The 18,192-nt window shown below is 41.4% G+C and overlaps 2 protein-coding genes across 2 annotated transcripts; both read left to right on the top strand.

The window, feature by feature from the left end:
* Nucleotides 1-3,795: 3,795 nt before the first annotated feature.
* On the top strand, nucleotides 3,796-11,255 carry LOC115205490 (aquaporin-8). The gene is made up of 5 exons (XM_029771515.1): nucleotides 3,796-4,131; nucleotides 4,697-4,823; nucleotides 8,743-8,957; nucleotides 10,217-10,351; nucleotides 11,031-11,255. The coding sequence occupies exons 1-5, from the start codon at nucleotides 3,839-3,841 to the stop codon at nucleotides 11,071-11,073; spliced, it is 813 nt and encodes a 270-aa protein (XP_029627375.1). The 5' UTR covers nucleotides 3,796-3,838; the 3' UTR covers nucleotides 11,074-11,255.
* A 2,964-nt stretch (nucleotides 11,256-14,219) lies between these two features.
* Nucleotides 14,220-16,861, top strand: LOC115205484 (aquaporin-8). Its single transcript, XM_029771503.1, has 5 exons — nucleotides 14,220-14,667; nucleotides 15,461-15,587; nucleotides 15,889-16,103; nucleotides 16,285-16,419; nucleotides 16,722-16,861. The coding sequence occupies exons 1-5, from the start codon at nucleotides 14,408-14,410 to the stop codon at nucleotides 16,762-16,764; spliced, it is 780 nt and encodes a 259-aa protein (XP_029627363.1). The 5' UTR covers nucleotides 14,220-14,407; the 3' UTR covers nucleotides 16,765-16,861.
* Nucleotides 16,862-18,192: the final 1,331 nt, after the last annotated feature.

Here is an 18,192-nt window from a genome sequence, read left to right as displayed (position 1 = left end):
TATAGTGACAAAAAAATGCTAAATGCTATGGCGAAAATGCTAATAGTAGCAATACGCAGAATTCTAAAAAGTATGTTTTATTCTCGACGACTTCTATTCCGTTGCTACTACTGTTATGTAATTGGCAATTAGTTTTAGTTGCAGGCATTGTCTTACGTCAGATGGCATCACTCCCACACGACGATTGTCCCATAACCCATCAGTGCAGGCAGAATCGACGCACTATCTGACGTAAGACACTGAGTTTCAGGTGGAAATGTTACATATTGGCTCAATGTTAAATGGTCTAATCGTTCGACATTGATATTAACCTCGTTATTTATTTGTCTCCTGATACTTGTATGTATTTCTGTATTGGTGGGGGAGTTGTAGTTTATTGACTGTGATTACGAAATATGTCATCTTAGGCACAAATATTTCACTACCTAGGAGGGTGAATTTCAAGTTTCTACATATAGTGCTAAATGGGGGAGATGGGGAATTGATCCCGAAATTCTGAGGTTGGTAATTATTTGGGCTGGCTCGCTGTCCATACACTGCTTTCAAGGAAAGGAAAGACATATCTAAATATATAAAATTGCTGAACTACCCCTTTAAGTTTGACTGCTATGTTAGAATATCTTGAATGAATACATTTGTTTTTTGAGTTGTTGAAATGAATCTTTGAAGACGTGCCCACAGTTTCATATAAATTTGGTTGAAAAATGTGACTTTTAAATTATATATTTTTTTATTAAAGCTGTTTCCATTCTTACAGTCTTATTGAAGGGCAAAATGTACTTCAGGAATGAAAAGTCTCCTCAGTCTCAAGTCACATTCTTGATGTGTGGTGGAAAACGTTCATCCTATCACTTGAAATTCACCCTTCTAGGAAGTGAAATATTTGTGCCTAAGATTACATATTTCGTCATTACATTCAATACACTAAAACTCCCCCACCAAGACGGAAAGACAAACAAGTATCAGGAAAGATCAACAAGTTATGAGGTTAATATCAATGTCAAATGATTAGACCATTTAACATTGAGCCAACACTATATCCATTGTTTTGGTCCTTGCTGTTTCCCAGAAAATTATGTTTCTCACCTGACCTTTATTTTATTAAGGCATTATATTATAATTTATGGTATGTGGTGGTATAATTTAGAGGTTTATATTTTATGACCTTGTATTCAAAAGTAGGATGAACATTATTTGATGGCATATGAATAGGGCCAGGAGTTTTTCCTAACCTGGTGACATGGCCAGGAAAACCTCCAGATTCTATTTATACGTAAGGTGGTCAGGAAAACTCATAGCTCTAGATGAAACCTATAACCTAAAAGTACAGTGGCTTGCGAAAGTATTCACCCCCCTTGGCATTTTTCCTATTTTGTTGCCTTACAACCTGGAATTAAAATAGATTTTTGGGGGGGTTGTATCATTTGATTTACACAACAACTACCACTTTGAAGATGCATAATATTTTTTCTTGTGAAACAAACAAGAAATAAGACAAAAAAACAGAAAACTTGAGCGTGCATAACTATTCACCCCCCCTCCCCCAAGTCAATACTTTGTAGAGTCACCTTTTGCAGCAATTACAGCTGCAAGTCTCTTGGGGTATGTCTCCATACACAATGACACTTAGTGTCATTGTCCTGCTGGAAGGTGAACCTTCATCCCAGTCTCAAATCTCTGGAAGACTGAAACAGGTTTTCCTCAAGAATTTCCCTGTATTTAGCGCCATCATTCCTTCAATTCAGACCAGTTTCCCAGTCCCTGCCAATGAAAAACATCCCCACAGCATGATGCTGCCACCACCATGCTTCACTGTGGGGATGGTGTTCTTGGGGTGATGAGAGGTGTTGGGTTTGTGCCAGACATAGCATTTTCCTTGATGGCCAAAAAGCTAAATGTTAGTCTCATCTGACCGGAGACATGCCTTTTGGCGAACACCAAATGTGTTTACTTATTTTTTTATTTAAGCAATGGCTTTTTCTGGCCACTCTTCCATAAAGCCCAGCTCCGTAGAGTGTACTGCATAAAGTGAACCTACGGACAGATACTCCAATCTCTGCTGTGGAGCTTTGCAGCTCCTTCAGGGTTAACTTTGGTCTCTTTGTTGCCTCTCTGATGAATGCCCTCCTTGCCTGGTCTGTGAGTTTTGGTGGGCGGCCCTTTCTTGGCAGGTTTGTTGTGGTGCCATATTTTCTTTAAAAAAATGTTTATGGATTTAATGGTGCTCCGTGGGATGTTCAAAGTTTCTGATATTTTTTTATAACCCAACCCTGATCTGTTCTTCTCCACAACTTTGTCCCTGACCTGTTTGGAGAGCTCCTTGGTCTTCATGGTGCCGCTTGCTTGGTGGTGCCCCTTGCTTAGTATGTTGCACACTCTGAGTCCTTTCAGAACAGGTGTAAATATTCTGAGATCATGTGACAGATCATGTGACACTAAGATTGCACACAGGTGGACGTTATTGAATTAATTATGTGACTTCTGAAGGTAATTGTTTGCACCAGATGTTATTTAGGGGGTTCATCGCAAAGGAGGTGAATACATATGCACGCACCACTTTTCTGTTTTTGTTTTTTTTAGAATTTTTTGAAACAAGTAATTTTTTTCATTTCACTTCACCAATTTGGACTATTTTGTGTATGTCCATTACATGAAATCCAAATAAAAATCAATTTAAATTACAGGTTGTAATGCAACAAAATACGAAAACGCCAAGGGGGATGAATACTTTTGCAAGGCACTGTATATGTAAAAGATTGTTATCGTAATATGTTATTCTGATTATTATGTAGATATGTTTCAGTCACATTACATATACAACACAGGAGGTTGGTGGCACCTTAATTGGGGGGGACGGGCTCGTGGTAATGGATGGAGTGGAATAAGTGGAATGGTATGAAACACATATAACACAGGGTTTCCATGTGTTTGATGCCATTCCATTTGCTCCATGCCAACCATTATTATGAGCCGTCCTCCCCTCAGCAGCCTACACTGATATACAAGTGGATTGATGGTAATTCAGTAGTTATGTAGAATTACAACTTATATAGACAGTCATATAATGAGGCCGCTTGTCTATCCATATGTCCTATAACACACTCATCATTTTGGTATTTTATTAGGATCCCCATTAGCTGTTGTAAAAGCAGCAGCTACTCTTCCTGGGGTCCACACAAAACATGAAACATGAATAATACAGAACATTAATAGACAAGAACAGCACAAGGACAGAACTACATACATTTAAGATGTGACACATAGCCTCTATGCTGTACTTCTATTGTATTTAGGCAATAGCTCTATCTGCAGAAGCATGGTTTCTGTCCCTATATTCTAACTGCATAATGTATATTGAAATGTAAGCTATTCATTTCACAACTAGTATTCATAATCCTATTCATAATAACAGTCATGGGGAAATAATTTTGATTGATTTATTGCATTTCTTTATCCATACAAAGTACTGACAAGTATGTTTGAAGTTTAACCAAAAGTCATGATGGAGTATTACATTTAACGGTAATCAATGTAAGCGAACAATATCTGAACATTTCTTGCATTTTGTCTCATCGTTTGATGATCTTGTAGCATTTCTCTGCCTAGCTATCTGGACCAATCCAAGAAAATAACTTATCAACTCCCCCCTCCACTATCTTCACCCCACCTCCGCCCCTCACCTCCACCTCCTCCTCCCATTCCTCCACCTCCCTCCTCATCCACCTCACCCCTCCTCCTCCCTTCTTATTCCTTATCAGCACTCTTGCGTAAGCTCTAGACTTAAGAGCACTAACAACCCATGGGCTGTTTCCAGTCTCACACAGTCTAACCCAACACCATGGCTCTATATGAGTCTAAGACCGAGCTCTGGGACCTGGACATCAATGTGATCCAGCCAGAGGGGAAAGGTCCAGATCCAGCCACAGATGGAAACAGCGGTACCAAGCCGTTCAGGGATGCGTTCGAACGTTATATCCAGCCCTGTCTGGCAGAGCTGCTGGGTTCATCTCTGTTTATCTTTGTGGGGTGTCTGTCTGTGATCGAGAACACGGAGGGCACCGGGAGGCTGCAGCCGGCCCTGGCACACGGCCTGGCCCTGGGCATCGTCATCGCCGTGCTGGGGGAGATCAGGTAAGGCTGGGGGGCCCCTCTGGGGGTGGGTGGTGAGAGGATGGAAGGTGATAACCTGGTCCTAGATCTGTTTGTGCTGTATAGCCAACCTTTCTGGCCATGACATGGTATAGGTTTTGGGACTAGGCTGCTAAGTTGATGCTCAGGTTTTCAAATGTTAGCAGAGCGACAGAAGAGTCAGTTCCTAGGCTTTCAACATGCACTATGTTGATGTGTAACAGATTGAAAAAAACTCATTGCAAAAACAATGAATTGTAATGGATCTGTTGATCAGCATTGACTTGAAGTTTTATGACTGTGCTTTCAAAGTAGCCTACAATAGATCATTAAAATGCACAACAGAATTTTACAATCACACTTGTATAATTTTGATGAGGCAATCTATATTAGCAATTTTTCTTATTATGGTTTTATTGTTGCTACATGCCTCTATATTTAAAATAGTTTGTTTTGTTTTCTAAAGGATGTGCCTCATATAAAAAAAGCTATTGTGAACTGTTTAAAATAAAATAACTTAATTCAAATGTATTAGAGTAACTCAATTGTTCCATGTCTCTCTCTGCAGTGGGGGGCACTTCAACCCAGCAGTGTCTGTGTCTGTGTTTCTGATCGGGGGTCTCAACATCATACTGCTGGTCCCCTACATACTGGCTCAGATGTGTGGAGGGATGATAGGGGCAGGACTAGCCAAGGTGGGTACTCTGTAGCCTACTAATATGTGGGTTGCACTGTTTCTACTAGTACTAACTTGGTATTTAATAGGATTTGAATTATAATTGTTGTATTTTATTGACATTGAAAACATGTACATTTATTTAACTTAATTATTTGGTAACAATATGTACTTTCTAGTACGAACGTTCAAGAATTCAGTATACAGTATTTGGTAACTACCTGGCACCAAATGGCTAGGCCTACTGTCATAAAGACTATGTAAACGTCAGGAAAATATTTGCTAGATATTTCACACTTTCAGAGGTTTGATCGTCCCATAATACACAACACTTATACATTCCACACTCATCCTAACAGTATGATCATCCTCATCCTGTCAACACTTCAGATATGGATCATGACAATAATCTCTTTCTACACCTACCCTGCTCTTCTCTTGGCTGCTACCAGGACAGTAAAACGATAAAGCAATTGACATCCATGAGAGTTGAGTGAGCAGGCAGTCACCCACTCTACTCTATTGGCAGTCATTTACATGTACAGTATCCTTAGAGCTGAACAAGATGAGTTGAGTCTGTGTTTCACCACCTTGTAAAGTCAAGAGCTCATTGGCCATTACCCTGCTAGCACATTTAGTTCCTTGGAAGTTGTGGGAACATACATTTTTGGTTTCCCATTGGTTCTGTGAACGAAGCCATATGTTTCCTGACCGGTAAAATTTTATGTTTTTTAAACGTTCTGAGAACAGAAGTTTTTTTAAACTGCTTTGTTGGTTAAGGGCTTGTAAGTAAGCATTTCACTGTAAGGTCTACACCTGAGGTATTCGGCGCATGTGACAAATACAATTTGATTTGATTTGATTTGTTCTGGGAATGTTAATTTTTACGTTTCAGGGAGGTACTGAGGATGTTTTACTATGGTTCCCTGAAAGTTTTCAGACGCCTCACAAGTCCTCAACTGGCCGCTTCATTAAATAGTACCTGCAAAACACCAGTCTCAACGTCAACAGTGAAGAGGCGACTCCGGGATGCTGGCCTTCTAGGCAGAGTTCCTCTGTCCAGTGTCTGTGTTCTTTTGCCCATCTTAATATTTTATTTTTATTGGACAGTCTGAGATATGGCTTTTTCTTTGCAACTCTGCCTAGAAGGCCAGCATCCCGGAGTCGCCTCTTCACTGTTGACGTTGAGACTGGTGTTTTGCGGGTACTATTTAATGAAACTTCCAGTTGAGGACTTTTGAGGAATCTGTTTCTCAAACTAGACACTCTAATGTCCATTTGCTCAGTTGTGGACCGGGGCCTCCCACTCCTCTTTCTATTATGGTTAGAGACAGTTTGCGCTGTTCTGTGAAGGGTGTAGTACACAGCGTTGTACAAGATCTTCAGTTTCTTGGCAATTTCTTGCATGGAATAGCCTTCATTTCTCAGAACAAGAATAGACTGATGAGTTTCAGAAGAAAGTTAATTGTTTCTGGCCATTTTGAGCCTGTAATCAAACCCACAAATGCTGATGCTCCAGATACTCAACTAGTCTAAAGAAGGCCAGTTTTATTGCTTCTTTAATCAGCACAACAGTTTTCAGCTGTGCTAACATAATTTCGTAAGGGTTTTCTAATGATCAATTAGCCTTTTAAAATTATAAACTTGGATTAGCTAACACAATGTGCCATTGGAACACAGGAGTGATGGTTGCTGATAATGGGCCTCTGTACCCTTATGTACTGTAGATATTCCATAAAGAATCAGCCTTTTCCAGCTACAGTAGTCATTTACAACATTAACAATGTCTACACTGTATTTCTGATCAATTTGATGTTATTTTAATGGACAAAAAACATTGCTTTTCTTTCAAAAACAAGGACATTTCTAAGTGACCCCAAACTTTTGAACTGTATATATATATTCAGTACTGGTCAAAAGTTTGGACACACCTACTCATTCCAGGGTTTTTCTTTATTTTTACTATTTTCTACATTGTAGAATAATAGTGAAGACATCAAAACTATGAAATAATACATATGGAATAGTGTAGGAACCAAAAAAAGTGTTAAACACATCAAAATATATTTTTACATATAATATATTTTTCAAAGTAGCCACCATTTACCTTGATGACAGCTTTGAAAACTCTAGGGATTCTCTCAACCAGCTTCATGAGGTAGTCACCTGGAATGCATTTCCGTTAACAGGTGTGGAATTTCTTTCCTTCTTAATGCATTTGAGGCAATCAGAAGATAGCCCTATTTGGTAAAAGATCAAGTCCATATTGTGGCAAGAACAGCTCAAATAAGCAAAGAGAAATGACAGTCCAGCATCACTTTAAGACATGAAGGTCAGTCAATCCAAAACATTTCAAGAACTTTTACAGTTTCTTTAAGTGCAGTCGCAAAAACCATTGAGGGCTTAGATGAAACTGGCTCTCATGAGGACCGCCACAGGAAAGGAAGACCCAGAGTTACCTCTGCTGCGGAGGATAAGTTCGTTAGAGTTACCAGCTGTCACGTCCTGACCAGCAGAGGGAGTAATTGTATTAGTTTTGGTCAGGACGTGGCAGAGGGTTTGTGTTTTTGTATGTATTTCTACGTTCTATGTTTAGGTTTGGGTGTTGGACTCTCAATTGGTGGCAGGTGTTTCTAGTTGCCTCTGATTGAGAGTCCTATATATAGGTGTGTGTTTGGTTTGGGTTTTTGTGGGTAGTTGTATTTGCACTGCTGTTTGTTTAACCTGCAAATCTGTTAGCTGTCGTTCTGTTTCTTGTTTTTTCCCGTTACTCACTTTAAATAATAATATTAAAGTATGAGTATTCATGTACCCGCTGCGCCTTGGTCTACTCTCTCTTCAGACAGCCGTTACACCAGCCTCAGAAACTGCAGCCCAAATAAAGGCTTTACAGAGTTCAAGTAACACATCTCAACATCAGCTGTTCAGAGGAGACTGCGTGAATCAGGCCTTCATGGTCGAATTTCTGCAAAGAAACCACTACTAAAGGACACTTATAAGAAGAAGAGACTTGCTTGGGCCAAGAAACACAAGCAATGGACATTAGACCGGTGTAAATCTGTCCTTTGGTCTGATGAGTCCAAATGTGAGATTTTTGGTTCCAACCGCTGTGTCTTTGTGAGACACCGAGTAGGTGAACAGATGATCTCTGCATGTGTGGTTCCCACCGTAAAGCATGGAGGAGGTGTGATGGTGTGGGGGTGCTTTTCTGGTGACACTGTCAATGATTTATTTAGAATTCACGACAAACTTAACCAGCATGGCTACCACAGCGTTCTGCAGCGATTCGCCATCCCATCTGGTTTGCGCTTATTGGGACTATCATCTGTTTTTCAACAGGACAATGACCCAACACACCTCCAGGCTGTGTAAGGGCTATTTGACCAAGAAGGAGAGTGATGGAGTGCTGCATCAGATGACCTGGCCTCCACAATCACCCAACCTCAACCCAATTGAGATGGTTTGGGAAGAGTTGGACTGCAGAGTGAAGGAAATTCAGCCAACAAGTGCTCAGCATATGTGGGAAAAGCATTCCAGGTGAAGTTGTTTGAGAGAATGCCAAGAGTGTGCAAAGCTGTCATCAAAGCTTTTTTTTATGAATCTAAAATGTATTTTGATTTGTTTAACACTTTTTGGTTACTACATGATTCCATATGTGTTATTTCATAGTTTTGATGTCTTCACTTATTATTCTACAACGTAGAAAATAGTAAAAAATAAAGACAAACCCTTAAATGAGTAGGTGCGTCCAAACTTTTGGCTAGTACTGTATATTATTTTTATCACACTTGAAAAGACAAACTCTGAACAGAGGTAGAATATGACCAGTGGAAAGTAGCAGTCGATAAGCAAATGTTAAATAATGTTCTTCTGTATCTGGACCTATACTTTTCTTTCTACATATCCTATATTCATATCAGAAATATCTCCTTCTCCAGGTGATTTCCCCATCCATGAACTATGCCAAAGTTTCAGGAGCAGCATTCATCACAGTGCAGGCAGACACCCAGATAGTACCAGCCACGGTGGCAGAGGTGATCATGACTCTGTTCCTGACGATGGTGGTGTGTATGGGGGCCGTGAATGGACGCACCCGCAGCCTGTTGGCCCCTCTCTGCATTGGGCTGACCGTGACCGCAGACATCTTGGCTGGGTGAGGACCCATGGGGTAGAAGGTGTGGGTTAAGAGCAGTTGGTGGGTTGGTCATGGAGTGGATTGATGTAAGGTGTGTGGGTAAGGGATAGGATGGGAGGAGGGCTGGAAAGGTTTGAGAAATTAGCCTGGAGAAAGACTTGTACTGTACATTCTGCAGAATAACTTTTCAGATACAAACAAATCAAATCAAATGTTATTAGTCACATGTGCCGAATACAACAGGTGTAGACCTTACAGTGAAATGCATACTTACGAGCCCCTAACCAACAATGCAGTTAAAAAAATACAGATAAGAATAAGAGATAAAAGTAAGAAGTAATTAAAGAGCAGCAGTGAAATAACAATACCGAGACTATATACAGAGGGGTACCGATACAGAGTCAATGTGCGGGGGCACCGGTTATTTTAGGTAGTATGTACATGTAGGTAGAGTTATTAAAGTGACTATGCATAGATGACAACAGAGAATAGCAGTGGTGTAAAGAGGGGGGGCACTGCAAATAGTCTGGGTAGCCATTTAACTAGATGTTCAGGAGTCTTATGGCTTGGGGGTAGAAGCTGTTTAGAAGCCTCTTGGAACTAGACTTGGCGCTCTGGTACCACTTGTCGTTTTGTAGCAGAGAGAACAGTCTATGACTAGGATGGCTGGAGTCTTTTACAATTTTTAGGGCCTTCCTCTGACACCTCCTGGTATAGAGGTCCTGGATGGCAGGAAGCTTGGCCCCAGTGATGTACTGGGATGTCACACTAACCTCTGTAGTGCCTTGCGGTCGGAGGCCGAGCATTTGCCATACCAGGCAGTGATGCAACAGGTCAGGATGCTCTCGATGGTGCAGCTGTAGAACCTTTTGAGGATCTGAGGACCCATGACAAATCTTTTCAGTCTCCTAAGGGGGAATAGGTTTTGTCGTGCCCTCTTCACGACTGTCTTGGTGTGCTTGGTCCATGTTAGTTTGTTGGTGATGTGGACACCAAGGAACTTGAAGCTCTCAACCTGCTCCACTGCAGCCCCGTCGATGAAAATGGGGGTGTACTCGGTCCTCTTTTTCCTGTAGTCCACAATCATCCTCCTTTGTCTTGATGTTTGATGTAATGGCCTACCTTTGTACATTATAGTTAACTACTACTGAGATAAATACCTGTACACTACCAATAAAACACACAGTACACCACAATACACTCCTTACTGTGTACCGTAAGACACCACATGCTCTATCATTCATTCATGCATCACTTTTATATCACGTCCTCTACAGGGGAGCGGTGTCTGGGGCATGTATGAACCCAGCTCGTGCCTTTGGCCCGGCCGTGGTGGCCAACTACTGGAGCTACCACTGGATCTACTGGGTGGGACCCATGTCTGGAGCCCTGCTAACCGCCAGCTTCATACGGTACTGTACAGCTCTGATCTTCTGGGGCCTGGATACCTGGCTGTTTACATCATTGTCCTGTTTGGTTTTAAACAGACTGGAGCCAAAGCTACTACTTAAACACTGTGGTTGGGAGAGCAGCCTTAATCTTTGTCCTTGAAATGACCATTAATACTAAAATAATTACCCAACTGGAGCTCCATAGATTAGAATTCAATATATTTACTATTGAATGGAAGTTGCCTACACTAGCTGCAAGTGTGGGATTAGAAGCCTTGTCTGCCCATAAATTCTTGCAAATCAGCAAGAGAATCCACCACCATGTGGTCTTGTGCGATAAAGCACTGTATCGTAACATGGCTGTTAGACAGGGCTGTTTGTCCTCAACTTGGTAAACATTAACTGTCCCTCTAAAATCAATGGCTAGCTATGTTATGGAAAGTTACTCTTACAATGGGTGCTGTTATACAATTCTTAAGTCTGGGAGAGTCATTAACCTAGTTTAACAATGTGTGGATTTAACACCTTTTTATCTTGATTTTCCTTGTTAAAGTCTTGTGTTGTCTAAGACATATTTTGGGGAATTATTTACATTTATGTTTAAAAAACTAAAGAAACAATGTGTGGAAGCAACAACTTGTCGAGTGATGTTACATTCAACAATTCTGTACTATTTTGATGGTGTTTTTTCTATTTTCAGATTACTGCTTGGGGATGAGAAAACCAGAGTTCTCTTGATGTGATACAGATGTAGGTTTCCAGTTCAAGTCCATAAAAACGTCAATTTCCAAATCCACATAAATTCTAACAGTATTTTTCTGTTACTATTTCCATGTCTCTTAGTTTAAAATAATCTTACCAATGTAACTTTATTCTATACCAGTATATATAGATTATCTATTGTCCATAAATGTAATGTATTATATTCAATGCCATTTGTATAAACTAATTTCTGTGCATTAAATATTGCATTGCATATTTCTTTCTGTGATTGATCCCTTTTGACATAGGAGAATTGACTTCTGGCCCGTAGTCTGTGTTTTATACCACCACCTTTTGGTTATGTGGTGAACTACAGCCTTGCATTGGTCTGACTCTCACTGTACTGTGATACAACCTTCCATATGCGTCATGCCTTTTCACTGATTATCTCCACACAGACATCCAAAAATTAGCCACATTAGATAACATTGAATTTGACACTGTAATTGCTATCTTGACTAAAAGTCTAGCAGCATCTGTCATGATATGAGTGTCTCAGCCATAGAAATATACAGCTCAAAAAAATAAAGGGAACACTTAAACAACACATCCTAGATCTGAATTAAAGAAATAATCTTATTAAATACTTTTTACTTTACATAGTTGAATGTGCTGACAACAAAAGCACACAAAAATAATCAATGGAAATCCAATTTATCAACCCATGGAGGTCTGGATTTGGAGTCATACTCAAAATTAAAGTGGAAAACCACACTACAGGCTGATCCAACTTTGATGTAATGTCCTTAAAACAGGTCAAAAAGAGGCTCAGTAGTGTGTGTGGCCTCCACGTGCCTGTATGACCTCCCTACAACGCCTGGGCATGCTCCTGATGAGGTGGCGGATGGTCTCCTGAGGGATCTCCTCCCAGACCTGGACTAAAGCATCCGCCAAGTCCTGGACAGTCTGTGGTGCAACGTGGCGTTGGTGGATAGAGTGAGACATGATGTCCCAGATGTGCTCAATTGGATTCAGGTCTGGGGAATGGGTGGGCCAGTCCATAGCATCAATGCCTTCCTCTTGCAGGAACTGCTGACACACTCCAGCCACATGAGGTCTAGCATTGTCTTGCATTAGGAGGAACCCAGGGCCAACCGCACCAGCAAATGGTCTCACAAGGGGTCTGAGGATCTCATCTCGGTACCTAATGGCAGTCAGGCTACCTCTGGCGAGCACATGGAGGGCTGTGCGGCCCCCCAAAGAAATGCCACCCCACACCATGACTGACCCACCGCCAAACCGGTCATGCTGGAGGATGTTGCAGGCAGCAGAATGTTCTCCACGGCATCTCCAGACTCTGTCACGTCTGTCACGTGCTCAGTGTGAACCTGCTTTCATCTGTGAAGAGCACAGGGCGCCAGTGGCGAATTTGCAAATCTTGGTGTTCTCTGGCAAATGCCAAACGTCCTGCACGGTGTTGGGCTGTAAGCACAACCCCCACCTGTGGACGTCGGGCCCTCATACCACCCTCATGGAGTCTGTTTCTGATCGTTTGAGCAGACACATGCACATTTGTGGCCTGCTGGAGGTCATTTGCAGGGCTCTGGCAGTGCTTCTCCTTGCACAAAGGCGGAGGTAGCGGTCCTGCTGCTGGGTTGTTGCCCTCCTACACGTCTCCTGATGTACTGGCCTGTCTCCTGGTAGCGCCTCCATGCTCTGGACTCTACGCTGACAGACACAGCAAACCTTCTTGCCACAGCTCGCATTGATGTGCCATCCTGGATGAGCTGCACTACCTGAGCCACTTGTGTGGGGTGTAGACTCCGTCTCATGCTACCACTAGAGTGAAAGCACCGCCAGCATTCAAAAGTGACCAAAACATCAGCCAGGAAGCATAGGAACTGAGAAGTGGTCTGTGGTCCCCACCTGCAGAACCACTCCTTTATTGGGGGTGTCTTGCTAATTGCCTATAATTTCCACCTGTTGTCTATTCCATTTGCACAACAGCATGTGAAATTTATTGTCAATCAGTGTTGCTTCCTAAGTGGACAGTTTGATTTCACAGAAGTGTGATTGACTTGGAGTTACATTGTGTTATTTAAGTGTTCCCTTTATTTTTTTGAGCAGTGTATATTTGCTAGAAAGGTCATAGCCCATCAGACAACCGGTCCTCCCATTATGGCCTCATTGACTTGAACGGGGACCTCTCTTCTAGTAATTATATTTCTATGGCAGACACTCATTTGAGACAGTAGTATGTGAACATTCAAAAAATGTTGCAGTGAAGGTTCAAGAAATGAAGTATAAATGTGTACAGCAGAGGTGTCGTCGTCATGTCCATTTATTGACTTGTACGTTGGAAATATAGAAGATACGGTTTCTTTCATACGCAATTAATACAAATGAATTATTAAATAATTCCATTAGTGCCCCCTCAAGAATAAGTACATCTATGATGCCTGAAAGCACAGTAACAGTCTGATTTAGCCACATTCTACACATTTACAATGTCAATTTATCATCTGTTATTTGCTGATGGATGGGTCTACCATTTAGGACAAATAATAAGATATTATGCTAAAGTGTAAAAAGCCTGTTTCATTTTTCACTGGATTGTCTTTTACTCCCTTCAGAGAATAACAGGAGCAGACTTTGCACAGATGCAGAGACTTCGTCAAACTGTCTAGTTTTAATGCTTTATCTTATCTAGCTGGGACTGGCTAACATCAATGATCTATGCATGATGAATACAAGCAGGTTAACCAAGATGAAACTTTTTGCTTGGCCTGGAAATCTAGAACACTATGTCTAGTAGTAGGCTGCTGTATTAACAAACTAACAAAACATTTCCTTTATTTAAATAGTAAAAACATATAATCATATTGACATGTGCTCTATGCTGAAAATGTTGTTTTCAAATCAGTGCCAACAAAATATCTGTCTGCTGGACAAGTACTATACTTTTATACTGTGAACAGGTTGTGTGTTGTACTGTGTTCACTAGAGTAAACTGACTTGGATTAATCATAACATGGATATCAGTGTCAAAGAGTCCATCGTTGGTCAATGGAGCAATTACATTTTATGCTCTCTCCCTCGCTCTCTTTCTCTCTCTCCACTCTCTATCTCGCCCTTTCGTTCTTTGAACTTACCAAAGTTCAAGTGATTAGCAACGCAAACAGGTAGATATTTGGACACACACCTGTGGACGTTATCGCCAGTGCTGCACTGAATCTCTAGATACAACGACTCCTCTCTCTCGCTCATCTATTTTCTCTCCAAACTCCTCCATTCACTCTCTCTCTCTCTCTCTCTCTCTCTCTATTCTCTCTCTCTCCTCTATTCTCACTCTATCTCTCCAAATTCCTTTCCACTATGACAGAAGGGACAATGGAACTGGGTGACGTTGGGACATCCCTGATGGCATCAGACTCTAAGAAAGCACCGGTCAAACCTCCCAACAAGTTTGAGCGCCTGGTCCAGCCGTGTCTGGCTGAGCTGGTGGGGACCATGTTCTTTGTGTTCATCGGCTGTGTGTCGGTCATAGAGAACGTGGAGGCAGCAGGGAGGCTGCAGCCAGCTCTGGTCCATGGTCTGGCTGTGGCAGTCATGGTGGCTTGCATGGCAGAGATCAGGTGAGGAGATGGGTCTGTGTGTTTATATACAGTGTATTGATACACTGTCTCACTGTACTCACTGTACTGTGCTGTTTTGGATAAAAGTGTCTGTAAAATGTCTCATATTACATCATTACAGTGTTGTACTTTGGTCTCCTTTTGAGATTAACGTTAATCATTTGTTTTCAATAGAGCATTTATATTTTGCATGAACAGTATGTTGTGTGCTTTAATATGAGTGGAATGAAAGTATTTGAGTGCAATGCATGCCCATTATTCCATTATATTTGCAATGTTCTATATTGCTACAATGTTCTATATTGCTACAATGTTCTATATTGCTACAATTTGGGGTCAAAATACTGAACACACACGGAGTGGAAACCCTTAAGTCCTGTATTCTTTTTGTGGTGATTATGTGTTTCTTCGTCGTGTGCAGAGTTCAAAACAGTCTTTTACAGATAAATGTAATATACCTAAGGTTGTAAAACCATTCTCGTTCCAATCGGAGCCATTCAACTCACAAACAGTGGCCATTATGGTGTCATGTGTTATGATTTCACAGATGCACCTGACACATACATATCCCAAGTTAATAAAGCAACTGTGACCCCCATTCATATTGTTATACCTAATAATTGAGTGAACATATTAACAAAGTCTAATCAATATCTAAAGCCAATCTCCTTGAACTGATACAAAGGCAAAAGTGTGAAGGTGAGTAATGTTAAACTGTGAAATATACTGTGTAAAACCCAACCCTCCTGGGCTATCTGACCATTCTTCTGCTATTTCTCTCTGACCTCCACAGCGGCTCCCATTTTAACCCACCGTTTACCATTGCTATCTACCTGTGTGGAGGCATGAAGCTGAATATGGTGGGGCCCTACCTCATCAGTCAGCTCATAGGGGGTGTGCTAGGTGCTTCTATGTCAAAGGTGAGGGTTAAACCTGATATCAGTGGTCATTCAATGCACATCTATGACTAACAGTATCTGTGGAGGTACAATTTTGTCTTGCACCTTGAAATGATTTGAAATGCAGACAAAAATATCAGTTGGATTGAATCAAAATAAAACTAATGCAAAAAAACTACAAAATGAATATTCACAACTACAGTGATTAGATATGCAGACAACAGACATTACCCCAGTTTAGCTCGTCAGACGATGCATTGGGTTTTGTAGTAGTATAATGACATCACTGCCAGTAAATGAACCTGAATCCATTGTTCCTCAGCTGATGACCACAACAGAGAACTACTCCAAGGCCCAGGGGGCAGCGTTTGCCCTGCTGCAATCACAAGATCAGCTGTGGGGGGCTCTGTTTGGGGAGATAGCCATGACCTGCCTGGTCACCATGGTGGTGCTGTTGGGGGCGGTCAACGCCAAGAGTAGCAGCCCCATGGTGCCCTTCATGGTGGGCTGCACTGTCATCATCAACATCCTGGCTGGGTGAGATACTGAGAGGGCCAAGAGTGGAAATTTTCACTTGTACTGTAACTAGGCCCAAAGATTTTCCTGGCTACTTGACCTGGTCAGTCCTTGCTATCAGGTTATTAGGGCCTAGAGGCCTAGATAATAATGTTTTCTACTATCATGGTTCTAATACTCTTTGTCGTTATTATTTCTTCAGTGGAGATGTGTCTGGAACCTGTCTGAACCCGGCCAGAGCCCTGGGTCCTGCTATAGTGGCCAACTACTGGACCTACCACTGGGTTTACTGGGTAGGACCTATCACTGGTGGACTGGTGGCTGCTGCACTGGTTAGGTGAGGATAGACTACACACAGAGATCCTACTAAATGACTTCTCATATGTAATTCTATGAGGCTATGTCCCAGACAGAATAGTCTGGTTCAGCAGCTATACTGTAAGAATGTGTTCGAGATTGTGCAGGATGATGCATGGAGAAACTGAAGAATGCGCACACCATTTCACTGTATGTGTTTTCTTATGTTCCTCAATGTGTAGTCTTATTATTACTGATGTGAAAGCGAGCATACTGAATGAAGATCTATAATGTCACAATAAAGCATCATCTTCAGAACCTCATGCTATCTGTTTTTTTCAGACTACTGCTTGGAGACCGGAAGACACGTATTCTCATGAAGTAATACCATATATCGAGTTGACAGGTCTGAGATTACCGCTGTTGTTACATACAGTACCAGTCAAAAGTTTGGACACACCTACTCATTCAAGGGTTTGTCTTTATTTTTACTATTTTCTACATTGTAGAATAATAGTGAAGAAATCTAAACTATGAAATGACACATATGGAATCATGTAGTAAACAAAATAGTGTTAAACATATCAAAATATGTTTAAGATGTTAGATTCTTCAAAGTAGACACCCTTTGCACACTCTTGGCATTCTCTCAACCAGCTTCACCTGGAATGCTTTCCCCACATATGCTGAGCACTTGTTGGCTGATTTTCCTTCACTCTGCAGTCCAACTCTTCCCAAACCATCTCAATTGGGTTGAGGTTGGGTGATTGTGGAGGCCAGGTCATCTGATGCAGCACTCCATCACTCTCCTTCTTGGTCAAATAGCCCTTACACAGCCTGGAGGTGTGTTGGGTCATTGTCCTGTTGAAAAACAAATGATAGTCCCAATAAGCGCAAACCAGATGGGATGGCAAATCGCTGCAGAATGCTGTGGTAGCCATGTTGGTTAAGTGTGCCTTGAATTCTAAATAAATCATTGACAGTGTCACCAGCAAAGCACCCCCACACCATCACACCTCCTCCTCCATGCTTTATGGTGGGAACCACACATGCAGAGATCATCCGTCTCATAAAGACACAGCGGTTGGAACCAAACATCTCACATTTGGACTCATCAGACCAAAGGACAGATTTACACTGGTCTAATGTCCATTGCTCATGTTTCTTGGCCCAAGCAAGTTTCTTATTATTATTGATGCCCTTTAGTAGTGGTTTCTTTGCAGCAATTTGACCATGAAGGCCTGATTCACACCGTTTCCTCTAAACAGTTAATGTTGAGATGTGTCTGTTACTTGAACTCTGTGAAACAATTATTTGGGCTGCAATCTGAGGTGCAGCTAACTCTAATGAATTTATCCTCTGCAGCAGAGGTAACTCTGGGTCTTCCTTTCCTGTAGCAGTCCTCATGAGAGCCAGTTTCATCTTAACGCTTGATGTTTTTTTCATCCTACACTTGAAGAAACTTTCAAAGTTCTTGAAATTTTCTGGATTGACTGACCTTCATGTCTTAAAGTAATGATAGACAGTCATTTCTCTTTGCTTATTTGAGATGTTCTTGCCATAATATGGACTTGGTATTTTACCAAATAGGGCTATCTTCTGTATACCACCCTTACCTTGTCACAACACAACTGATTGGCTCAAACGCATTAAGAAGGAAAGAAATTCCACAAATGAACGTTTAACAAGGCACACCTGTTAATTGAAATGCATTCCAGGTGACTACCTCATGAAGCTGGTTGAGAGAATGCCAAGAGTGTGCAAAGCTGTCATCAAGGCAAATGTTGGCTACTTTGAAAAATCTCAAATCTCA

The sequence above is a fragment of the Salmo trutta genome, chromosome 1, assembly GCF_901001165.1.
Source record: "Salmo trutta chromosome 1, fSalTru1.1, whole genome shotgun sequence".
Lineage (NCBI taxonomy): Eukaryota > Metazoa > Chordata > Actinopteri > Salmoniformes > Salmonidae > Salmo > Salmo trutta.
This window is presented reverse-complemented; position numbering and strand designations above follow the sequence as displayed.